At 41.4% G+C, this 25,649-nt stretch overlaps 2 protein-coding genes across 2 annotated transcripts in view; one reads left to right on the top strand and one right to left on the bottom strand.

The window, feature by feature from the left end:
• Positions 1–7,783, top strand: part of brsk2a (BR serine/threonine kinase 2a) — a 128,754-nt gene extending 120,971 nt beyond the window's left edge. The window contains exons 17-21 of the mRNA XM_085914251.1: positions 48–96; positions 1,029–1,152; positions 2,752–2,932; positions 5,390–5,479; positions 7,647–7,783. Coding sequence (XP_085770377.1) covers positions 48–96; positions 1,029–1,152; positions 2,752–2,932; positions 5,390–5,479; positions 7,647–7,783 — 581 coding nt within the window. The remainder of the gene's footprint in view (positions 1–47; positions 97–1,028; positions 1,153–2,751; positions 2,933–5,389; positions 5,480–7,646) is intronic.
• A 2,459-nt stretch (positions 7,784–10,242) lies between these two features.
• abtb2b (ankyrin repeat and BTB (POZ) domain containing 2b) overlaps positions 10,243–25,649 on the bottom strand; it is a 31,556-nt gene continuing 16,149 nt past the window's right edge. Inside the window, exons 2-17 of the mRNA XM_085914250.1 lie at positions 21,835–21,984; positions 19,249–19,459; positions 16,114–16,266; positions 15,725–15,890; positions 15,513–15,602; positions 14,902–15,003; positions 14,603–14,699; positions 13,718–13,853; positions 12,888–13,165; positions 12,523–12,701; positions 12,335–12,440; positions 11,798–11,900; positions 11,627–11,708; positions 11,461–11,529; positions 11,200–11,313; positions 10,243–11,072 (exon numbers count right to left, since the gene is read on the bottom strand). Coding sequence (XP_085770376.1) covers positions 10,881–11,072; positions 11,200–11,313; positions 11,461–11,529; positions 11,627–11,708; positions 11,798–11,900; positions 12,335–12,440; positions 12,523–12,701; positions 12,888–13,165; positions 13,718–13,853; positions 14,603–14,699; positions 14,902–15,003; positions 15,513–15,602; positions 15,725–15,890; positions 16,114–16,266; positions 19,249–19,459; positions 21,835–21,984 — 2,228 coding nt within the window. The 3' untranslated portion in view covers positions 10,243–10,880. The remainder of the gene's footprint in view (positions 11,073–11,199; positions 11,314–11,460; positions 11,530–11,626; positions 11,709–11,797; positions 11,901–12,334; positions 12,441–12,522; positions 12,702–12,887; positions 13,166–13,717; positions 13,854–14,602; positions 14,700–14,901; positions 15,004–15,512; positions 15,603–15,724; positions 15,891–16,113; positions 16,267–19,248; positions 19,460–21,834; positions 21,985–25,649) is intronic.

The raw sequence follows: 25,649 nt of genomic DNA, 5'->3' as shown, positions 1-25,649 counted from the left end.
GTTTTATTTTTGTTTTCATTCCACCCTAAACACTCGTTTGTCCACAGTTCCCACACAGGAAGAGATGTCCAGCCTCACTCCAGAGTCTTCCCCAGAGTGAGTAAATATTCCACCTTTACAATCATAATGATGTATAACCCGGCCATATCTCAAAGCCACCTTCTCAGACAGGACTGCACATGGTAATTTAAAATTATTATGATTAAGAATTTTTGAAGCTGAGCTTCTTGCACTGACCTTGTCTTTAGCTCGAGGTGTCTGGTTCTGAGTAATGGCTGGCTGCCTGTGTGTCAGCCTCCTGAAGGGTGATTACTTAAGTTTTGGCGAACGCTGTGTGCCTGTTTGGTTGGCTGGCTGTTCATTTCCACCTGGCAAAGAAACATGAGGGTTGATTGGAGAGCTTCCTGCTGAAGATCTTCTAAATAGATTGCACTCAAACACCAGTTGCATACTGTATGGCTTTTATTATTAAAATACCCATCCTGCAATTTCTCGTCTGTAGTATTGCTGCAGTATGTAAACGTCAGTAATTGATTTGATCACTTAACAAAGTTTGGGTGATCCTTTTTGGGTTTCTTGCAGTGGTAAATAATCGTGGGCCTAAGTACCTTTTCTGTGGCTGACTTTTTAAAAAGCTTTAACCCGGCCTGCTTGTAAGAGGCCATAACCTGTGTGTGCACGTGAGACTGCCCACAATTCTCTTTGTCAAAAGCAATTATTTCTGTGTCAGACCCCGGTGCTGATGTCACCGTGCATCAAATTATTTGAACGTGCAAAACCACAATGGCTCCATGAATATGCATGGTCCTGCTTAGGGGAGCTAACTTTAGAAGGCTCAGATTGCTGACTCTACCATTCTCAGCCTAATTATGGGAATTTTTGAAAATGGGCTCTTGACTCAAAATTGAGGAAATCCTAAAAGCAAGTTTGCTTTGAAAGTATGACTCCCTTTTCCCTTTTGCATCTCAAATGGGGGTTTAAACCTTATAAGAAATTATTACATTTCTCATCTTGCTTTCTCTCCATAGACTTGCCAAAAAATCCTGGTTTGGGAACTTCATCAACCTGGAAAAAGAGGAGCAGATCTTCATTGTCATCAGGGACAAGCCTCTCAGCTCCATCAAGGCTGACATCGTTCAAGCATTTCTCTCGGTATCGTCAACCACATTTATTATTGATCTCGCTTGTCCACACAGTTCAGAGTGAGGCCCCCAACACAGCTTTACTTACTGACACTTTTTCACTGGTCAAACGAGTGCCTTATTTAGAGACAAACCATCACTTACATTCACACCTCGGGAGTCTTAGCTGAGTGCTTGTTTTGGGAATACAGTTGGATTATACAAGTATGGGGAAAACATACAAAGATCACACAGGAAGGCTGAATATGAATCATTAACCACTGTTTTCTAACCACTCTTCATTGTGCTATTTTTTAAATCATATGTTTTATGAAATATGCTCACAGTTTCAAAGTGCAGCGTGAGGCACTTCAGATAAATCCGATAAAATGAAGAAGAAAAAAAAAAGTAACATTTGTGATTGCTTTTCCTCGATTCCAAGAGCCTAAACTGTCCTCTGTAGTCTTGATTTTGTACACTGCAGTGTTGCACTCCACAGCTTCCACTTTACTGCAGTGGTCCTTTATTCTTGCAGTCCTTAGTCTCCTCCCTGATAAAATGTGTCTGCATCCCTCATCCAACGTCCACTTCTCTCAAAGTAAATACAGCAGCGACTTGTTCTCCATTTTCTGTCTTGTTCCTACTCATTTGTTCACTGCATTGTGGAAGAACAGAGCGAGTGTTGTGCACAAAAAAAAAAAAGAGCTTTAATTCTCTTCTTTATGTGCCTTCTTCCTGACTCTTCAGACTTGTGGGCCTTAGTGAGTGTGGCAGTGGTGACTATTTGCTGGCTTTCTAATAGTGGGCTAGATATGTGTCTCATGAGTATGTGTATATTGTTTCAGATTTATGTAGCAATTCAGCCAACTGCTTTTGTTCATCGCTTCTATTTCCCACCTGACTGCAGACTCAATGGAGGTCAATGCAAAAACTACCAAAGGCATTTGCGATCCACCTCTCCAACACATACTCTCAGTTTTATATATTGACTCCATATTTATGTTGCTGTGGTGTGTATGAATAGAATACGTAGAATCTCGCATGTATGTAAGTGCCGCACAATCTATTTAGCATTCAACCTGTGTGATTGAATGGAACCTTTGCTCACCCCAGTTAAATTTGAACAAAGTTGCCATTAATTGCAAGCAAGATTGGCCTACCTTTTGAGGTCAATGTCAAATATGTTTCCCCCATCCCTCAAGGTAGCTTTTATCCCTCCCGGCCTTTTGCTAGCCGGTAGGTATTCCCGACAGGAGATTGGCACCTGAATCAGTGGAATTATACCTTGAAGCACACTCACATTAATGGAATGTCAAGACATCCACAGCACTAGGATGGAAGGTGCCAATTTTACAACTCACCTGTTCATAGGGCGCACAAATTTATTTTGGAAGGGAGAGTGCAATGTTGTTGGGTGACAGACAACTACATTAGCTTAAGTCCCTCGTATGCATGGCGACGCCCCAAGGTATTAATCTTCTTCGAGTTTGACTGTGGCTCATATTTTATGGAGAGTGTTTCATTGACAGTTGTCTTTTTTTATCACGTGGAAGAAAAATTCAACGTTGACGCTCCCTATGTTTAATTTCATCGCTCACTTCTATTTTTTTCTTTTCATCTTTGCTTCCAGATCCCCAGCCTGAGCCACAGTGTCATATCGCAGACTAGTTTCCGAGCAGAATACAAGTCCACGGCCGGCCCCACAGTCTTTCAGAAGCAGGTCAAATTCCAGGTGGACATCACCTACACGGAGAGTACGGCTGCCACAAAGGAGAACGGCATCTACTCCGTCACCTTCACCCTGCTCTCAGGTAAGGATGCGCCTGCATGTCATCATCCATCCTATCAGTCTCTGGAAATATCATTCTATCACGGGCCTGCCCGCATGCCAATATACAAACCACTACCTAGACTATTTGCTATGTGCTGAATCCCAACAAGTAAATAGCATAAAATAAAAAAGTATATTACTGAGATAATTTATGGCATGAATGGTATGAGCGCAAAAATACAATCATCCACTATGTGACATTCCCCAGTATATCTATCAAGAAGATCACCAATAATGATTTGTATATAATGACATATCATATTCATGATACACAAAACAGCAAACATATCCAGATTGAAATTTTAAAGAAAGCACAGTTATTTCGTATTTACATTTGTGTCCAGCAGTCCATTCCACAGATGTGTGGGATTTTACAGGTTCTCCCCATCGCTGTGTGGATTTTCTCTGTGTTGCAAAATTGGGACCTGGCAATTTTTCTTTATATCACACACCTCAATTCAGTCAATTTCAATCCAGTCCGAATAGACTTTTCCCAACTTTGCACAGACGCCACCTTCTCTAGGTGCGGTAGTAGTATTAGACTTTACTTTGGCTGTGTGGTTTGTCAAGAATAGACGCTGTCAAGAAAATTGGCATGATTAGCCCGACTTGTATTTTGCATTACAGCAGTGTGACAGGCAACCATTTTGTAATCATGCTTTACTGTTAATTTGGGTGCTATTTGGAAGGGAGTAAATGTTCAGAAATCCAAAATCTTTTTTTTTTTCTTAAACATGGCATAGGTATCACTCATCTGTAACTTTAAGAGTATATCATCATGGTATAACTAAATGTTTTCGTAACAGGTCTTGCCACACATTTCGCCTAAATGCAGCCTGTGAAATAAAGTTGGCAGAACTTTTTTTTTTTTATATTTCTGTTTTTTCTTTTTTATTGGACATGCTGGTACATGTCGTGTGGCGTTGCAGATGCAGGCCCTCCAGCAAGCACTAACTTTCTCAAGCTCCACTCCATGCTGTTCAGCTTCAGGGCAACTCGTGTTGTCATCCACGTTAACCTTGAAATATTTCCCAGTCCACACGGCTGACATGGTTCTTACTCTACCAGCATAGGGGGTATACATCAGGCTGGAAATGTGTTTTCAGTGTCACTGTATCACATTTTCTTTCTTTTAAATGTGAGAAGGAGTGCAGATTTTAGTATTGCTAGTATCTACTGATACTGTTATTAATATCTATGCATCGCTACGAGAAAGGCACTTTGTGAAGCACGGATCAGTAATGAAATTATGTAAGAGAAAACAACGTTTCCAACATCACAAATTCAAACCTTCATAGCTTCTTTCCTAAAGATGACCAGAATGCACACCATAAACGGCTGGTTGCCAACTGCCAGACAAGGAAAAAAGAGAAGGAGTTTCAGCTAAATATTATTTGTAGAATAATAATGCAGACACAGAAAGACATGACCAAAAATCTTTACATCCCAACAGAGGTAAAAAAAAAAAAAAATCATACCCATCTGATAATTCTGCTCAAAACTGTGCAACATCTTTGTAAAGGCCGCATTTTTTATGTAACACATTTTCAATCTCAATGTGCGTGTTATACATACACACACTTGCTGGGCTGTTTCTTGAGTCCTGTGGGGGTTCTGGTCAAGAATGCAATAACCAATAACAAAAACCATGATGATGATGAATAAGCAAAAATGTGTTTTATTTAATAATACATTAAATGAATAAATAAATTGAGATTCGTATCAATTTGAGCATTTGACAACAAATGTATTATTCTGCTGAAGGATAACTGGCATTTTAGGATTAACGTCTTGCAAAATTGCTCATGACATAAATGTGTAAACACATTCAAACAGATACAGTATATATTGTTACGTTCACACCAGTTTGTTAGCGAGCTGCTATTAATAATGCTAGTAAATAAACAGTAGAAGGCAAATTGGAATCGTAACTTTTAACAGATATCCATTCCCAATTGTACTCTAATCAATTGTTTTTTCTGATGCCTCATTTTGGAGATTCCCGAATCTTTACCCGTCATTGCGGTAGTTTTAGTTGTGTTGATGATATGGACTAATATCATCGAGCTTTCGGGGTACCCTACTCCCCACGAGTCACCAACAGCTAGTCAGGGGGCCTACGCGAGTGATTCCTGAAACATTGTCATCACAGCATGCAAACCAGTGTCAACGTTTTGTCATGATATGGGCAAATGTCAGCTGTCCCTCGGGAATCTCTTGAGCTTGATGCCTTTTACAATTCCCAAAGTTGCACTGTCTCTGCCCCTTCAGTAGCATACTGCTCACACTATTTGGTCTTAGTCTCTGCACTGGCCGTGCAATTGGCTGGGGACCAGCATGTCTCACTGAAAGTCAGCTGAGATACGCTCCAGCGCAAGGGTGTTTTCCCCAAAGCCAAGTATCTGTTCTTCCTTTGGTTTGTGTGTCTGCGTTATAGGACCCAGTCGGCGCTTCAAGCGGGTCGTGGAGACCATTCAGAGCCAATTGTTAAGCACACATGACCAGCCTGGAGTCCAGCAGCTGTCTGGTGAGTAGGATCCCCCTTTTACACCTCCCCCTATCAGCATCACTTTCACTCTCTGCCTCACCAAAAGCTTCGTCAGCTCTGCTTTGCACGCTTAGCCTCACAGCATTCTCCCAGGGTCAAAACATTGTCCGGTGGTGAAAATTAGACGGAAGGTATGGAAATACAATTTGCATTCTTATGTAGGTTTTGTCACCATGGCAACACCACAGCGACATCATCTTCTCTTCTGAATACTTGGGTTTGTCTCACTTGACATCCATGTGGCAATGCCTCTCCCTGCTGGTATAATAAGGAAACACACTAGCCAATGATCCATTTTCAACAAACCTTTATGGAGGAGACAAGGCACATATTTTTCATTAGAAAATTGCTGTGAATTTTCAGAATGTCATTGTTTTTATTCAAGGGGCAAAAAGGAGCAATGTTAGTTATAAGCAATCAACCATGTGTTGTCTAATTCTTCAATTAATGGCTCATATTTTTCCATAACAGGGATACATACAAGCGCACGGCCACAATATGACTTTTAATTGGCTCTGGAGTCACTGGGAGTTGTAAGGATTAGCTGTGATATTTTAAAATGTGTCTCTAATTAATAGACTAGAGCCTTGGTACAAATGGGAGCCACCTACATCTAAATATGATCGTGTTCCGCAATTAGTGGGCAATGGAAACACGTGAGCATTATGGCGTGCCTATTGCGAAAACTAAAGGGCATGACTGCACCTTTTACAGGTTAGTCAAAGATTTATCGAAAATACTTAACATGTTAATGAGGTCAATATGTACCGAGCAATAACTCAGACTCACATTAAACTCATCCTGTTGGGGTCTTAGCACACTTTTTGAGCTTCCCCACCGCGGGGCCTTTAAAATGAGATAAGGGTCGTTAATAGGAAGAGCACAAAGAAGTGGTTTTGCGTGTCATCTTTTCAAACAAAAAGCCATGTCAATCCTTGTCATTATGTCCTTAATCTCCAAAGATCACCTGGAAGCCAGTGAACGAGGACAAAGGGTTACTGGGGACACATGTGGAAGAGTGTGACAGTTCAATTAAAGTTCACAGAGGAAATGCATTCCCTTTGTCCTTTACTGCTGTTTTTAAAACGCGGAGGCTCAGGTGTAACAATTGTAAATTATTCACAGCTAAGTAAGGGAATAGTTGACAAACTGTTAGATTCGTTACATGCAGACTGAAATCATGTTTAATTTTTTTCTATTAGCTCAATTATCTGCTGGTCTATCTTCTAATAAATGCAATATTTCTTTACATAGAAACCTTACAAATACCAGTAGTATCAATGTAAAATCTTAACAACTCAAATACAATTGTAACTTTGATACAACAAAAATTCAACTAAACCACACAATTAATCGGATTGCTTTTCATTGTGGTGTTGTACACCTTTACAGAGAAATGTTGTTATTAGGCAGAAATCATGGTGCACAATCAGTATAAAAAAGTCAGCAGCTATAACATTTTTCTTACTGCAGTGTTGCTCAGCCTTGCTTACCTCGATCTTTAACCAGCAGACAACTTACTTGATGCTCACTCAGTCAGCGGATCCTGCAGGGGTTTCATTCGAAGAGTGCAAGGCATTTAACCTCCCTTCCTTTAAGATGTGAAAAAAAAAAAAACATCCCTCCATCCATGCTGTGCAGCGCTTGTCTTCGGCGAGCAGGAGACAGGGGCGTAGCTAGAAATATTTCAGTGTGGTGGCCAGCGTGACACAACATCTCACTCAGGGGTGGCCATAAGCCTCTGTATCTAAGAAGTCATTTCATTTCATGAAGCAAAATGTACAAGACTTGTACCGTGCTCAACATACTTAACTCATAATACAAGCGGGGTCGTGTAAAAAGCAATATTTTGCTGAGCTAAATTTACTGTTATTTTATTTGCCATTGCTTGATGTGCTTTGATGGCCCATTCATTCAATTTGTTCATCAAATATACAGTTAATCTTAAATAATTGCGCAAATGATCATAACCATGACCCCACCACCTTTATTTACATCAATGAACCACACTTAACAACATCAGTGGTGCAGCATTTGTGGCCCACAGTACTCCTCCGCCATGTTTCCTCCCCTGACACACTCGCCCCCGTGTGCCTCGTCTGCACCTCGAGTAACGTGTCCGCCGTAATCCGACACCTCTTTCCAGACGAGAAGAACGGCCAGGTGCCATCCAAGCGCTGCCTCTCGCCCGCGCAAGCACGCAGGCAAGAACAGGAAAACAATGCCGCCAAATGTCCACTCGTCAAGTTGACACTACAAGAGGAGTCGCTAGATCTGAACTAGATTGGGAACACCATCATCATCATCATCTTCTCATCCCTCCTTTGCACCTCCTTTTTCATGCTGCTAAAGTGTGTGCGCTAACCTCACTTGTCTCTCATCCCAGGACTTATCCAGAAAACCTATTAAGTCCCATCCCCGTTCCTCCCCTTCCTGAACCGTCCCACCCCGAGAGATGGACGTGCGCATGGAGGACTGCTTTTGAGAGGTTTGCGTAACCACGGAAACAGATCCTTCATGCAGACTTCTACCTTGATCTTTCCCAACCCTGCGTGCCCTGACAGTAGAAGTAGATGACAGTTCCTTTGGTGTTTCTGATACCCCGCCCCTTCCACGCCTGCCTCAGAAAACAAGCATTTTGCTAAGAGACTCAACATGCATACCAGCACATTTCCAGTATGCACACTAAACTCTGGGATGTATTACCAAGGAGAAGATAAGGAGGAGGCGAAGAAGAGCCGACATGGACGGTCGCCGGATTGTATTTTTTTTTTTTTGTTTAATGTGCTTTCTTTGAGATGAACTATGTGTAAAGTCCCCACTTGACCCGAAATACCAATACTGCTGCAAATGAACTTTTTCGAGAGAAGCTATGGGTGGGGCGGCGGGTCATCAAAATTTGGACGGGTGGGTGATTATCTGAAAATGAATGATTTATCCTGTTGTACAGATTTCAGTCATTTCTGATGTACAAAGAGTTGTTTTGTTGTGACGCGATGTTTTGGTAGCCAATAGGAGAAATCATCTGTAATTTTGGTCTCATGATCATTTTGTCTCTCATGTTCTCTGCAGCACTTTGTCTTCATTTCTCCATTCAGACTTCTCTCTCTCTCTCTCTCTCTCTCTCTCTCTCTCTCTCTCTCTCTCTCTCTCTCTCTCTCTCTCTCTCTCTCTCTCTCTCTCTCTCGCTCTCTCTCTCTCTCTCTCTCTCTCACGTACTTACCAGCAGTAGGAAAAGAAGAACAAACATTGTGTGATACGTGCTTATTTTTGTACTTGTGGCCCTTATTTATTCATCTCACAGTGTCATTTCCTAATTTATTATAACTATTTATATGAACAAAGCTGTTAGGTCAGTTGAATGTTATTTATTATTGCCCTCTTGTGTGTTTGTAAATGGGACATCATTTGACGAAAAACAAGATGTCATTTTAGTTCAATGATGAATCTTCTTCAATGACCAGGGGAAAAAGAACTTGTGAAAACAAAACAAAAAAAAAAGAAACATACCAGTGATTTAAGAATGTAGACTTAGCCTCTTTTTGGAGAGAGGGAATGCTCTTTTATTGATATTTGTCAGTTTCTATATTATTGTTTGTGTAGGCTGGGTCTGAGAAGGACGACATTGATCCACAGGTCTTCTCTTTGTAAATAGATTGTTCCAAAATGGGGTTGATTGTCTTCTTGACCATGCTGGGGATTCCTGCTCTATACATTTAGCTTGTATTGCTGTGTGCATGTCAAACATGAGCTTTTCTTTGCATGGCTTTTGGTGTAAATGTTTCACGCTATTCAGTCGCCACAAAACAACCGTTTCTGTTGGCCGGCCCTTCCTTACTTTTTAGCTTTGCCTATAGTTCTGTCTTTTTTTTTTCTTTTAATCTCCCCCTCCCATCCAATTGATCTGTTCCTCTTGGTTTATCTTGCACACAATGTTTTTGAGCAATGCCTCTCAGTCTGTGCCACTCCATGGAGGACTTGGACGTCTGAGCTGTTTTATGTGGGGGTTCAGAAAGCACAGGGAGAGGAAATCATTACATACCAATAGAAAGCAATACCCTCATGTCAACTCTCCTTTGTTTTCTACAAATGAAAAGCAAGCAGCTCAAAGGACAGTCAGTGATTCAGAGAGCCAGAGCAGGTGCAAAACAGGCTGACGTAATCCCAATATAACATAACTACGCTACGGTGAGCATCATCAGTGCTGGAAAAAATAAAATCATTCCGTCATAGTGTCTTTCGTTTTCTTCCGTGAGTACTGTATGTGCTTGTGTTGAGTCCCCAGCATGTGTAGATTTAGGCAGGGGTCACCAAACTTGTTGAAACAGGAAAAGACACTTCCTGCATCCTGGTTCCTGTGGGCTGCCAATTTGATACACACTTATGAAATAGCAAATTCAAATGACCTTCAATTATATATTAATAACTTACATCCATGTGAAGACATTGATCATGTTATTCCTCACATTATCAACAATGATTTATCAATACAGGAAACAGATAATATGCAACATTTTTCTATCAGTCTTTGCAATTTCTTTCCAATAGTTTCTCCTAAATTCCTAGCGAATTCCAATACCCTATGACTGGTGAACTATTTTCCGAGGAGCCCACAGGCTCCATGTTGGTGACCCCTGATCCAGTGTGTAGTGAGTTAACTGTTTGTTGATCTTTCCTCGACTCATCTTGGCAACATTAAAACTCAGTACAATTATTACAGAATTCCAAATAGACAGATAGTGTATACCAAATGTATATTTATTAATATAGTCAAACAACTTTTTTCAAATCTTGTATTATGATTCTGTTGCTACAAAGTATTCAGCCTCAGCATTAGCTCAAGTGACTGTTAAGAGTGTACCTCAAACAGTAAAAACAATATACAAGCATAATTTTCATTAAAAAAAATGAATAAAAGGAAAGACCCTGTTAAATACTCTCAAATATTTTTTTCTCATTAAATAGAAACCAGAAAGTGTGGATTATGTGGTGATTTAGTATTGGGACTGAAAACAAAAGCGCATGTTACTGACCTTATAACAATAAGTATGATTGGGTAATTAAAATGAGCAAGGCCACAAATCCAGCATGGCCTCGAGTGCTTCAGTGGGAGAGCCACTGGCTCCTAGGCAGTTGGTTGTTTTCACTGTTTTCCCACACTAGAGGAGAGCAGTGGGTAACATTTCCACTTGCGTTTCTCCCATCAGTTTCTTTTCGACCAGAAGCTTCCTGAGCCCTTATACAAACATTCTGTACGCCACAAATACACCCAAGTGGTGTGCTTAGCATACTTAATCGGTCACTGCAGATATTCTGTGTCACACGTGTGTGTTGCCAAGGGAAAACAATGTCTATGTTTTCACATGTTGTCATGGTGTCCTCACACCCTGGACGTGACATATAGCGAGCGTAATCGACGGGCCAGAGTGCCCTCGAGCTCCTCCAGGGGTGATTCACTGCCTTGCCGGGATCCCAACAGAAGACACCTGAAAGTCTCTCGCTCCATCAGCGCAGGCATCTGCTGCAGGAAGTAGCCTTCGCAGAACGAGCTCAGCTCCACTGAACCGTGAGCCTGAGACAAGACAGCAGGAAACAATCGGATGTGTTTATGCCTTACATAAAGCTTAATACAGCAAGATTGTGTGTGTGTGTGTGTGTGTGTGTGTGTGTGTGTGTGTGTGTGTGTGTGTATGCATTACCTTGGCAGTCTTGTAGATGTTAACTGCGTTATCCAGGCTGATGTGCTTAGAACAGATGCGCTCGCAATGTCTTTGCAGCGCCCCCAGCTGGAACGCACAAGCGGCTGACAACAACTGAAAGAAACAAGGCGCATATGTTTTCAATCAAGTTGACCCAAAAAGGTCAAAGACTGAAATCTTTAAAGAATATGAAAGTATGCCTAGGCCTGATGTTAATTAAGATGAAATGTGATCATTTTAGGATTCTAAAATAATTCTCACCTCCAACAAATCAGGCACCTTTGTTTTAAGTGACTCTGTTCCTCCGCAGTACAGGTATGACATCATCAACTGCATACATGTCAAAGAAACTCATTACGTTAGATATGTCGTGCTCCATTAATTTGATGGACAATGTTCTTGTATGTAATTTTATATTTCAACTTACCTGGAAAACATTATATCTGACATCACTGATCTCAATCCTCTTGTTGGCATCAGAACCAGAGGATGCCAGTAGAGATTTGAATCTAGATAAGAGAGGAAAATCATCTTTTTAAAACATCTGCGGGCAAAAACATGTTGACTAAGGAGTGTGCACAAACTTGACTGCACTTACTTGTCAGAGGCTGTGATGAGCAGGACTCTGTGGCCGTAGAAGGGTTTCCCTTCCACCAAGAAAGTTACATCTGACATCTCCCGATTATTCAGGAAGTGAGGATCTGGAGGGAAACATTGCAACTTTTTGAACAAAGTGGTGACAACCTGCATCAAAGAATTCAAATGGAAATAGAACATCAATTTGATCAAATCAGAGAGTCGTGTGTAATATTTTGAGACAGGCTGCAGACACAGCCTGAGAAAATCCACCTTTTTGTATTGCTGCTAATGTGTGCATTTGTTTTTCCTGCTTTTCTGTGTTACTTTAGGGTTTTTCTCTTGACTGCCTAAGCTGCATGTCTCAAAATAGTTGCATTTGTAAAGTCTTAAATTATATTTTTTCCAAATGGAGGCCTGGCTTCTTTTCCAGTTGTGGCAATACTTCTTCGTTTTGTTGAATAGACATGAGACGCATTTAGCTAGTTTGCATTAGCTCTAAAGCACGTTTCATTCACTTCACAATCTCTTTATAAAAGAATAACAGCCAAGCTCATACCCAACTGTGCAGAAAGAGTTGCCTTCATCTCGGGGATAGCTGGAAGAGGAGCTGGGCCAAAACAGTGGCTAAAAATATGTGACAACTGCTGGATGATGGCATCACTCTGTAACGAAACATTAACCGATGATGGTGAGCTTGTGTTTTTAATGTGTGTGTGTGTGTGTGTGGATAAGATTGCGACCTACCTTGGTCGTGCGCAGGATGTTGAACATGAGGGGCAGGCCCACAGTGAGCAGCTCCTCACAGTAATCTTCCTCTCTGATGGAAGTGAATTCCCTGAGGAGTGACAACGTGACACCCATCCTGGACTGCTGCTGGGCACACCGCAGGGACTCGAGCCACACATGAAGCTTCCACTGAACACCTAGTAAGAGCCAGGAGACGGGGGGGTGGCATTAAGGCTTGCAAAATTCCAGGATTTTTTTTTAATATGAAAATGTTCTATTCTACAGGAATTTATGGAAAATGATGATAGTGAACTATAGTTGTGACAAATGCAGAGACAAGATACACATGCACGCAAACAGTACAGTGGGCATGTGTTAACTACCCAGTGCTCGCAGCTCCATAGTGACATCTAGGTATCCATGTTCGGCGCTGTAGTAGCTGGCCTCCTGCAATGCCTTCATCCGAGCCTTGCAAAGTCTGGCTAAGCCTCCCTCCGGTACTGCCCCGGGGCCAGAGGAGGAGTTGGGGAGGGTGGAAAGAGGGAGGAAAGGGCAGATTAGCGCCTCTTCCCCCTCCACTCCCTCAGCCAGTATCTCCTCCAGAGACAGGACGTCCTCTTGAACCTTCTGAGGCTGAGTCAAGAGCTTTCTCAGCACGTTCCTGACGTGACAAAGGAAAGGAAGCCGGCGTTAGAGTTACAAGAAGGAGAGAGGCGAGAACGCCCAGGACAAAGCGCGGAGAGATTTATAGGCTCTCGTGTCGCAGCGCATCCATCCGCGTCTGTGACCCTGCGGCCTCCCACTTGTCTCGTTCATTGTGGAATGTGACGTGTTGAGTCTATATTGTGTTCACACGTTCTCTAAAAGAGCAGGTGCAGAGATTTATGCGACCAGCTGGTGCTCACAGACAAATGGATAGTAAAAGCAGAAGGCTGTTCATTCTACAAACCAAAGGTAGCCAAGTAGTTTTTAGTCGAATATGACTAAAAAGTAGTCTCTTACAATCCATCCAATTTGTTATTAGTTGTTGTTGTTGTTTTTAAATCAGGTTCTCCCACTCCACTTTCCACTGAAGTTGAAATTAAAGAATTTAAAAGACAAGACCTGAACATTTTTTGATGGTGTGTTCTTGGTGTTTAGCTATTTATTTAATTATTTCTTGTTAGTAATCAATTCTCAAGCCTTGTTGTCATTCCAGAGGAAGAATGAGTACCTGTGACCATGCGCTGCAGCGTGACTGAAGCAGTTCATGTCTTCGTGGAGGGACGACGTCAGGGCGTTTCCATCGTGGGCCTTTGATAATGGGTCAGCACCTCGTGCCAGCAGCAAGGTCACCATCTCATAGTTGCCTGGACACAAAGTCGTTGCAAGTTAATATCCTGACCTAGCAGCTATGCGCAGTGAACAAAACATAAACGTGTAAATATATTGTTGTTGAAATTAGTAACTTCTGACTATATACTGTATACAGTTCCATATGCTTTATCAAAATTAAAGAGATTGTATGATGAGATTAAGAAAATTCTGTTACACGATTACTCAGGTTCAGTTGGTAGCGAAATGAAAAACATGGCAAGGCAACATTTTAAGAATTGCAAGCATCTGTGGGAACCCTGTTACACCAACTGGGCCAAGACGGCATGACCACTGGACATAATTTGTAAACGCAACATGTTAGAACTGTATTCAAATTCATTCTGGTCATAGTAGTCACCATGTTGTGGTTTTTATAGCAGCAAATACAGTCATATTGGCCTCTTCACACGCTGTCAGTGTGGTTATGCAGAGAGTGCCTGTCCTCTCCTGCTGTCCTTGTGTGCTTCTACGAGGAATGTTGCCCCCAAGCTTGCAAACAGCCGCAGGCAGCACTCCTCTGCCTCGCTAAGCCTCCATTTAGCCTTTGATTTTCTCTGTCCAGTTTTACATTCACAACTCAATAGTGTGCTCGCCCTTGCTTTGATGATCAAATGGTGACTTGCACATTGGCACTCATTTGGTCACCTATATAAACACGGTTAAGTTGAAGACCACCAATTTGAAACAGCGAGGAGTCTAATGACAGTTTTGGCTTTTGCAGTGTACGTGTGTTTGTGGCCACCTGCTGCTGAAGCCAACTGCAGTGGAGTGTCCGCCGTGTTCTCCTGTCCATTACGAACTGCTGCTCCCTCCACATTAGCACCGGCATCCAGCAGTAGCTGCAAACAATACACCATATTTTTTTCTTTTAAACAATGTCTGACATCCACCTTGTCATTCATGGACTGACTGCAGAACTCAAGATTTGTCAATGCACTTTTGAAAGGCTTAGCACCTCATGCGGTACTTTTCCACTATGTAATTTATGTATGTCCATCAAACTAAGGACGACCAAGCCATGAGAATGTGAGTGTTTCTTACCTGCACTACTGAGATGTGCCCGTGCAGCACGGCAAAGGTGAGCGCTGCCCAATGACGGCTGTCAGGATGCACAGATGGGTGCTTCGGGGAGCACGGTGGAACCTGTCAAATCAAGAGTTACACACTAAGATAAGACAGAAAAAAAGATCATAAAAATACAAGACAAGTTATAAGGACCACATAACATTCTGGCTGTCTATGCCAAGTCATTAAAAATGAAGTGCTGCGTTAGTGTTGCCACTGCTGTTATTTTATAACGATGTGATTTGTTTTCTATGGCATGGTAGAGCGTGTGGTTAGCGCGTCTGCCGCACAGCACTAAATCTCGCCTTGTGTCTGTCTGTTAAGATTTAGTCCCTTCTGCCCGTGCTTGACTGTGTGTTCCAGTTTCTCCCCACAATCCAAAAACATGATCATTATCATTAAAGACTGAAAATGAGGTTGGATGATATAATTTGAATGTGACTGACTGTTTATGTGGCCTGCAATTAACCGGGAGCTATCCTCTACTCAGCTCTTAGTTTTGTGTGGAGTTTTAACAGTTTGAACGTGTTGTGTTCTGCATCCAAACACTACATAAGGTTCAATAATTCAGTAAGAACTTTGTTTACCGCCACATCAAGGTTGGCGCCAGCATCAATCAGCATCTGAACAAGGGCCTCATCTCCGGCGGCACAGGCATACATCAGAGGGGTCATTCCCTGAGAGGTAGAGAGAGGGGACAAGAAAAGAACCAAACAGATGACAAACGTCTCTTGGCACATCTCTGTACATATGTTGCTGCTATTTCTCAAAAGAACAAGAAAAGAAGGCTGCTCAGAACCTGGTCATCCATGCTGTTGACTCCATCGGGCCCCAGCAGCTCAATGGCTTGGCCGATAAGATCCGTGCGACCGCAGTTGAGCATCCGGAAGCCCAGGTCGAGGTGGAATTTGTCTGTGGCCGCCTTTGAATCTAAACGCTTGAAGGAGCTGAAGCAGCACTCGGGCCTGGCGAGAAGACAAAAATGATGTGAGACGTTTTTTGTTTGTCTTGAGGAAACATTGTGTAAGATTTTAACAGACATGCTCATTGTAAGGATACTATTTTGGATTTATTTGTTTCAATGTTAAAAAGCAGTGCATTAGCAGGAAGTACAACATTGGTAGCAATATTGTTGTGTGACATTATATGACATTCCACAGAGTGCGGGGTATGTGTGTTGACACGTACTTAAGCTGTCTGGGTTCACAGTCCAGTCCAGGAAGAAGCAACCTGGCAGTCTGTCTGACATCATCAGAGTCCACCAGCAGACTCCTACGATGTTCAGCATGAACGATGGCCACTCTGATCCACTCCATCAGAGGTGGCAGCAATAGGAACGGCCTGTAAAGCAAAACAGATTAACAATTACCTATCAGTGCTTTTGAAGTGTGACGCAATGATAATACTGACAAACTGGTTTTCATCATGTGTTGACTGTGTGAATCAGACACAGTGCTGGAGAAGGATTTGCTCACTTATTATGATTCAGACATATTTCAAAGAAACTCATAAAGCGTCTTCAAACATGACGTATGTGTGTCTGGCAGCTCTTTCCTGAACCTTGACACGCCTTTTACAGCTTGTGTTGCCTCCCTTACAGACACACGCATAGTCATGCATTTATCATGCAGTTTTAAAGTTGATTCAAACACATGACTGTCACCACCAAGGTTAAAGGAAATAGAATCAACTGCAACAAAAAGAAGAACTCAAAGAATAGATAAGAATAGATCTGACAGACAAAAAGGATATAAAGCTGACAGCAGTTGAAGAAAATAGCTTTGATCACAGAGAAGTAGAAGAATACACACTAGACATGCCCTATGGAATGCGCCCATTCAAACCATTTGATTTGCTTTATCACCGCTGCCCTGTTTCTCTCCCCGTTGTCCATCACACTTCTTGCTCTAATAGCGTTAGGTACTGACCATGTCTTATCTTTTATCAGTTCCTTCTGCTCTGTATTCCCTTTTCCTCTTCTAGTGTCTATTTAAACAATGGTCATCACAAGAAGGGTCATTCTTATTTGCTTTTGGTTCAGCTCAGCAGTCACAGAGAATGTAATCATTGTTTGAACAATGTTATCATGGCTACATTACCCCTGCTGGGATGTTATGCTTAACAACTTCAACATTCTTTAGGGGAGACGCGAAGAGTCCCAATGCATATAATGAATAAAGGTGGAGATAAAAAGCATGGGAGCTTTATTACATCATGTGTCACTGCTGTGTAGATGCCATAGCAAGCACAGAACTATTCCAAAGTAACGTCATTATTACCATTGGATAGTTTCAGTGATTTCTTTTCTCGTTTATATTGTCTATTTATAATATGCAATGTAAAGAGTTTATATGCAGTCAAAATTCTCAAAACACTGATGGTATGTCTTTCGTGACAACCTGTTGCTGAAGGCCATTTCTGTTAAGTAAAGGAGAGAATAATATACTTTCCCCAAATGGTGCATTTAGTGGCTTAAATGTCTTTCATTTAGCTATTTAAAGCTCGTCCAGGCTGTAATGTTAACGACCAGACAAGTGGCAGGAGTAGGGATAAGTAAGAGATGGATGGCTGAAGGGGGTGTTGGGAGCCTGCAGGGATTGTCTGAGTGCTGGGGAAATGGCTCGGAGGCAGGTGTGGTATTTCTATATTAAGAAACTGGGGTGGGTGGTCATTTTGCTTATAGTGTCGCTGGTGTAGAGTGATAAGAAAGCCATGTTTTCGGGGGAAAAGATGCAGAGCAGAGCACCCCGGAATCAACGTCAAACCACTTTTAATGGAATCCTCTCAACACTTGTTGGCCATTTGCACACTTGCGCACAACTGTCTGTCTTCCTGATGGCCACAGGACATCCGAGTTTGCTAATGTTGTCCCTTATTGATGACTGATGCAAAGCCAAACCATGAAGCCTGTACCGGTAATCATCTCTACCTCAACCTTTAGTATTCTGCAACTCAAATCTGACCTCAGGTCTAGGTTGTGCCCCACAAACTGAAACGCAAAACCCAGCTTCATCCAAAGTCGTTGCAACATTAAAGTCTGGATGCCTGTTAACAGTGAAACCAGATAGCCCTGAAGGTTAGCTTGACTGACCCAATGTGCTCAGGCTACATACTGAGAACAGCAGGATAGACTAACTTTCACCCACTTGTTTACACAGAAATATTAGCTCTGAGGCTTGGCGCCTTCTTCACTACAACCTGGTAGGCTATAAATTAACATTCGGCTACGAAATCTCCTCAGCTATGTTGGAAAAATTCAGATACTTGACTCATCAGGCGGTACTGACCAAGTGCACTAAAGTCTACGTTTGAACTAACTTTCAATGAGTTCTCCATGCAGGGCCCATCGTGGGCTGTAAAATGGTCAAGTTTACACACTGATCTGATGTATGATTATTCTTAGAAGAACACCATAGACGGAGTGTACTAGTATCTGATATCTAGCAATGACATATCGCCTAACATTAAAAAATCATCAAAACTTGTTAGGACATGCCAGGAGAAGTAAAGCAAGAGTGTTTATTTGTGACTGTTTTCCTTGATGAAGAAATGAGTTGCCTTTTGCTCATCAGTATTGCACGTCTGGGAGCCAGCTGGTTTTCTGGGCAGCGTGATAGCCGATTTAAACACCAAAACTTAACATGAATGATCCCATATTTGGCATATCCTTAGTAAAATACATCACTCCCAAATGTCAAAATAGGACTCAGTTTGGCAGTGTTTACGCATGAGAGATGGTTTTAGTGTGTGTCACACAGCTGTACTGGATGCCTACATGTGTAATTAATTTTATGATGCACTTTCAATTATAAGTAGTACAGTTACTTTAACTGATTGAGATATTATATAGACACACTTTCCTAGTTAGAACTCCAAAACAATAGCACAAAAAATAACATTTTAGGATTAATGCAATATTGCTGCTAAGTCAAACAACAATCATTATCGCAGCTATATCAAACAGAATCATGTGCGATTAGCACCTCAAACGTTTTTTGGCCTAATTTGACCTATAAGATGACCTATAACATCAACATTAACACCTGGATGTTCTTTCTTACCTGTTATTCACCCTCAGAACACTTGTTAAAATGTAAACTTCACACAAGTGTTGATAAAGGAGTGATACAGAATATTCTTCAGCTAAATGACACTTCATGTGTTTGAATATCGTTTCTTTTGGCAGAGGTTATCTGTGCTTAGAATAATTCATGTTGTGAGCCAAAATAAACCCATCATAATTCGAGGCCCTTAATCTAACAAAAAGAGTCTGAAATACATTTGATCTGCGAGCTAACTTTGTTAACAAACTAAAGCTTTCACCTCTCTTTGCTTAGTGCCATACGCGGGGGATCTAAATTAGGATTCTCCATGGACTCCATTTGCGGGCAGCGCAGGAAGTAGTAAATGGTGTGAAGAGCGTCAGGCGACCAGGACACAGACTGCTGTGGGCGTGAATGGCGAGCTGGACTGAGCCCCGGACGCACTGAGCTCAGACGCTGCATGTGATGCATTGCACGAGATACCAAGTCACCTGGAAAAGACAAATTGGCATGTTGACATGACATGATAGTGATTGAGAAGATTTGCATTTACTCTCTCCAGTGTCATTGTTCAGCATCTATACGGACAGACATGGCAGGAGCAGATACTTGATATATGAGTAAACCTCGTGGGTTTCCAATCTAACGGGAATTCCCCTTAACCACTTACGTACATTTAACATTCTTGCCCCTATTACTCTCCCACCACACTTTGCCTTTAGCGGTATCTGTCTTTAGTGGCGTCATTAGCGGTAAGCACAGCCAGGCGGCAAGGATTAATTGTCATTTATCTTTTATCAATACTGTGACAGATAAGCAGCCCCAACAAAGTGTTTATCCACTCCGACATGATAGTATAGAACCACTGCATTCCCTTTATACTGTAATTGCTGTAAATTACTTCTGGATCACTGACAAAATCAACGTGAAATAGTATCGCTCAAAACAACTGAAATGGTAAACAGTGTTTTAATGAGCTCATACTTGAAGTGTGCATAGAGTTGGCAGTCTCGGCAATAAAAAGCAAGTTATCCACTCGAGTGTAACTTTATATAAGCGACCAGAACTGCAGAAGTCTTAATTTAGAGGTTTGAGATGCTGTTATGCTGGAGAGCTTTTGCATGCATATCAGATGAAAAGAGCAGTGGCTAGACTATCAGCCATCAAAGGAAGGGGCTGCTGGGGGGAAGAGAACAAGGGTGAATGAAATAGGCCAATTTGAACTTGGTATAATGTAGCGCTCATTTAGTATGATTACCACGGGGCTAATTTCTAACCGGATTAGTATGAGTAGGGTGGGGGTTTTGGGAGTTGTTATGGGCACATTAAAGGGTTTGGGTTAGATAGGGTTAGCCCTTCTTAAACAGTCCACACTTCAAGCTGAAGGGCCTCCTTTGTGTTAACCACAAACAGCATTTGACCCAGGAGGTTTCCTCAAAATTGCACCCAAGATGGAGAGCTTTCTGTGGCTTTACAGCCCGTTTTGTGCCCAGGGGCCTAAACTAGCTGTCAAAGGTCAAATGCATACAGAATGGTGTATTTCATTCTGAGATTACTTTTCAGATTCTTTCTAGGCGTCTGTGGGGTTACTGGGTGATAAAATAGTACAAAGTCTTCAACAGTAGATTTAGAAAATCTATCAAGCACCCCCGACACAATTACAAAAAGTGCATACTGGACTTGGTCGGATAATTTCTTTTACTTTAAAGACCCTGTAAAGTGATTTCTGTGATTTTTTTTTCTAAATTCATTATACGTGTTGGAACACAACTGGTGTAAATGTGCTAAGACTGAGAACTGCGTACTATTCACTAGTAGAACTATAGTTCCTATTTTTTAGGCGTAATATTCAAACATAAGCAGTTCAGTTAATTTATGAATTGATGTTCAAATCCGGAATCCTGTCATCTAGAGTCCGTCTTGTTTAAGTGTGCTTTTTTAACGGCTGGCCGACTGGACCCACTGTAAAGATTCAAGAGGACTGCGGAGTCTAATACAGATGCTCCTGTGTCTGGATGGTCTCCTTAGGCTCCGATTACAGTGGCAAGCCCCATGCATGTTGGTTGTGTACACAAGTATCAGTGAACACATTGCCTGTGTGTGTGCCTGTTTGTGTATGTGGGCACGAAAGGGTGTGAAGCATGCCAGCCCTGCTCAGAGCGGTGTGGCACAAAGAGCCCACTGAGAAAGTGGGAGAAAGACTGTGTGTTGCAAAGAAGTGTGTTCACTTTCTTAATGTCCAGCTAACGATGATGGTGTATGAACGTGGCCTTGTGCTTGAGGAACAATTGGCAAAGTGTTACCTTGTTTGGGTGGGGAAACCTAACCTGCACTTGCACCAACGCTGATCTCTATGACCCGATTGCTCTCTTCCTTTCACAACAACCTTTCTATTTTTTTAACCTAGACCAAAACATTAATTTTCCCAAGTATGTGCACAATCTGTCCCCACCATTCCATCAACCCAGTTTCTGATGACACTTTGAAGAGAACTTTGAGTCCACTTTCATTCATTGTCACATGGCATCAGTTTTAGCAGACCACAAGTAAAAGTAATGCAATAAGCAGCAAATGTATGCACTATAACATAAATATACACAATAGACAAGTAAATACATTCCACTAAAATAGTAAATCCGACACATGGTGAGTGGATTGCAATGTACGCTGAAAGAAGACAAAGTTGCATGTGATTGTATTATCTTTCGGATTTAAAGACTTCCTGGCTTTCTAGAGTTCAGCCCTTCATAATTTTGAGTACTTAAGACACATAAAATAGCGGGTCACATTTGTATCTTTTTGCAATAACAGGTCTACCTACGTTTAGCTTCTTAGAGGATCAGTGTGTTAAGTAGACATGACTTACTGAGTTCCGAGATGCTGCCCACACAGGTAGCAAGCAGTGACTGTTCCAGCGTTCTGAGCTCCAGTTGGGCATAGGCATCCTCCCTGCTGTCAACAGACGTTTGATGATTCTCTGTGTAGGGACTGAAATGGGCCGGCAGTGACAAAACACCTACGCAAACAAAAGAAGAAGAAAAGAAATTCATGATGGGTATCCAGTTTTGAGAAAAACAAACAAATCTTAGCATCTTCCCGAAAGAACAACTGTTATTGGTATTTACTGAGGCACTAAAGGAAAACAAATCGACCGGCATCTTAGCACACTCATTCCTAACATTTTGTTAACTTTAAGACCCGCACAAAGTAAACAAAGGAATGCGTAAGATTTGCAGTTTCTTTTTAAAAGACAATATAATTTTCAATTCAAACATGTTTTTAATCATAACAATGACCTTTAGACACAGATCAAATCGTAATACTTCCAAATCCTTGAACATTTAGTACTGTGAGCCGATGGTGGGAAAGGACTGGTTCTCAAGAGTTTATACACAGCATTCATGGAAGTGGAACAAGACAACATTAATTATAATACTAGGCTATATGGATATGCTGAAATGAGGCTTCGTCTTATTAGAGGATTACATTCTCGTATCAAACACTTAAGATGCTCTTATCCTCTCCCCAACAAAGGGACTATACGCAATGTAATCTTATGAAGTACATATTTTTTAAAATGGACTTTGTGGAGTATGGACTACCAACCTGAAACGTCTCTGTATTAAATTATACTAATGGCGGCTTTCCCTATGAAATGATTTAAAACAGTAGAAAAATTGCTGAATCAGGTTTAACTGTAGTGACAGCTGTTGCCCACCTCAGCAGGCTTTTACTTCTTTTCAAAAATACTATTTTCTTCAGACATTTGACATGTTACAGGCAGGGCAGTATCTCCGCAAAGCAAAATATTGTTCACACAACAGTTACAGTTATTGACAGGTGGCCTATAAGCAGCGATCAAGCTTCATTTGTCAGCCCACCACAGGTAAATGCAAACCTGGCAAACACTGCGGCCATTATATCTCATTTTGTGTAGCCAATCAATGACCTCGTTAACAGGATTGGCAAATTTAGACTTTACAGCCAATCACAAAGGATGGATAAAAAGCAAAATGTTGCCGATCTGCAACAGCAGATGGTGTAAAGTCTGATTTTAATCCTGTGGGAGTAATGCTGACTATTGGAATGAGGTGTGTATGTGTGTGTGTGTGTGTGTGTGTGTGTGTGTGTGTGTGTGTGTGTGTGTGTGTGTGTGTGTGTGTGTGTGTGTGTGCCTCTTTCTCGCACTTTCCATGCACAATCCAACAAATACGTATATGTGCTGACTCCCCATTCCAAAACAAAGGGAAAGCCTGTCTCTCGTAGAGTGCTCTTACTACAGTCAAGGCCATACAAAAAACTTTTGTGCACAAAACTACAAATAATGAGAACGTTTGTACTTCTTGTTTGTTAATGAAATGTTTTTTTTTTACCCTTCTAAAATGCTTTTTTAACTCTGTGCTTTCAGTTCTACACTGATTAGACACAATTAGATTATTGCTGATGCAATGCATACTCTCCAAAACCACTTCACTTTATTTATGTTTAAATGTATTGTATTTATTGAACAAGATGACTTAGCATTAAGACATGAGCATAATTATTGGCGATCGTCTTACATTTGTATGGGTGGAAGTAAAGTGTGATCTTGGATGTCTGCATAAGTACGTTCGTGAGCATGCAACAAGAAATAATTAATCTTGCAAATGCAAAGAATATTCAAGGATGTAAAGTTCTTTGATTGAGATTATTCCCTTTTACACTGTATTGTAATAGTATAAGACAAGAATGATTATCCTGGATACTAAAATAAAGTACTAGCGTGGGGGCCTCCCATCACATTCTCAAAAGTTTCCACAGTCCCACCCTTGTTTTACCACTAAAGCAGAGTCATCTCGACCTGACAGGGGTTTACGACTCAAGCAGAGGCTGGCTCTCTTTATGAGTATCAACAAACAGAAAACGATAGCACACAACACAGTGAAACTGGTGATGCAGGGGAAATCTTCTGCGGTTATTATTGTTTAATTATTGAGGTTCAACCTCAAAATGCCATGTGGGAATCAGGGCTACAAATCAAAGCTCAAACAGACCACAAGTTTGTGGTATTCTCCAGCCATCGAACTACGTATCTCCGAAAAACATTGTATTTCAGCCAAGCTGTCACTCACAGCTCTAACAAACTTTACAGACTACGGCCAAAACACAACCAGTTTCATTCTTTGATTCAGCCAAATGTTTTTCCAAGACAAACTTTGAACTCCAAATGGTGTAAAGCAACACAAGTTGAGGAGTTCTGTCAAATTAACAGCTAACATTTCAAAGTGGATTTTATTTTCTTTCATTCAGACCTTGGCTATTTGATTTCATGTATGTTCAGCTCAGCTCTGAAGAAAGTACTGTACATCCTTGGGGCAACTGGTGTGTGCTAATTTGTTTTGTCTAGTACAAAGACTGTGTGAATTTTAATCATAAAAAAAGATAAGGTTAGCTTTGTCCAAAGAATGTTGTGTGCATATTTTTGTCCGTTTGTATACAAACACACAACTGTCTTTCAAACCCAAACAGCCTCTTCATTCACTACAGGGTGGATCAGAGAGCCAGGAAAAGGAGGCTTCAAAGTCACTTCCCCTAGCGCGAATGGAGCAGTTATTTAGGACAAGGAGGCTTTAAGCTTGGGCCTGTGCGAAAGGTGGATGATGTTTGCGAATGGAAAGTCACTCAATGGTACAATGTTTACAAAGGCTGTTAGTTGATTTACTTTGAACCCACCATCACCTGACATCCTTGGTGCTTCGCATGAAAAATACACACATAAACACACACACTTGACTTTTCCCATCAGTGAAAGCTCCACCCACCTGTTTTACACACTTTCAGTTACATCCATCCCACTGTGTTATCAGTGTGTCCTCTCATAAACCGTTTACTGGCGGCACATTTCTAGTGTAAACAAATGGAATGTAAAATGCATGTATGTTCAATGTGTGGGTTACATGTGGGAACTGTGAAGTAAGGCTGTTCGTTTGGCTTCAGCGGTTGTAAATAGAAGGATTCACCATGTAGGGTTAAAAAAAAAATGTTTGCTTGGCCTGGTGGGTCCTTATGATCCTTATCTAAACAGACTTCAAATGGGACAGAGGGGCATTTAGGGAGCCTACGTGGTCTATTAGTGTTTGGGCTAAAAATAATCATCCGTTTTAAAAGTAAGCACATCCACACAATCAAAGCCCTCTTTTTGGATACAGAAAAGCAGTCATCTATTGAATTACTTTACTCTTACAATTTGAATTGGGATGCCAAGCGCCTTAAAGCTCCTTCTTGTCATGTACAAGCACCCATGCAAATGTCTTACAATGATGATAATGATGATTTAGGGTTTGCACAATGTACCCAGACACCTCTGGTGACATGGGTCAAGGGGTCAGAGGCTGTGCCCAGCTGGAATTCAAAACACAAGTAACCTTATCAGCTGTGAAGAAGGAGGCTTGTCCAAATGTTGGGACACCTACTCACATTGTGGATCACTGAATGCTATAAATTAACAGCAAGTTGAAAAATAAGTGGTTCCTAAATTTGGTTATTGTGAAAGAAATGCATCTTGTGAATATGTGTAAGTATGGCTCAGAAATCTGAATTTATAGAAGCATAAGCAAGGATGTCTGAAAAAGTGGTGTGAATAAACACTACACAGTGCATACCATTTCAAGTGTGTCACTGTATATTGGCAACCCAAGCAGG

The sequence above is a fragment of the Syngnathus leptorhynchus genome, chromosome 6, assembly GCF_054491065.1.
Source record: "Syngnathus leptorhynchus isolate UIUO chromosome 6, UIUO_Slep, whole genome shotgun sequence".
Lineage (NCBI taxonomy): Eukaryota > Metazoa > Chordata > Actinopteri > Syngnathiformes > Syngnathidae > Syngnathus > Syngnathus leptorhynchus.
Note: the sequence above shows the minus strand (reverse complement) of the source record. Positions and strands in the feature narration are given on the sequence as shown.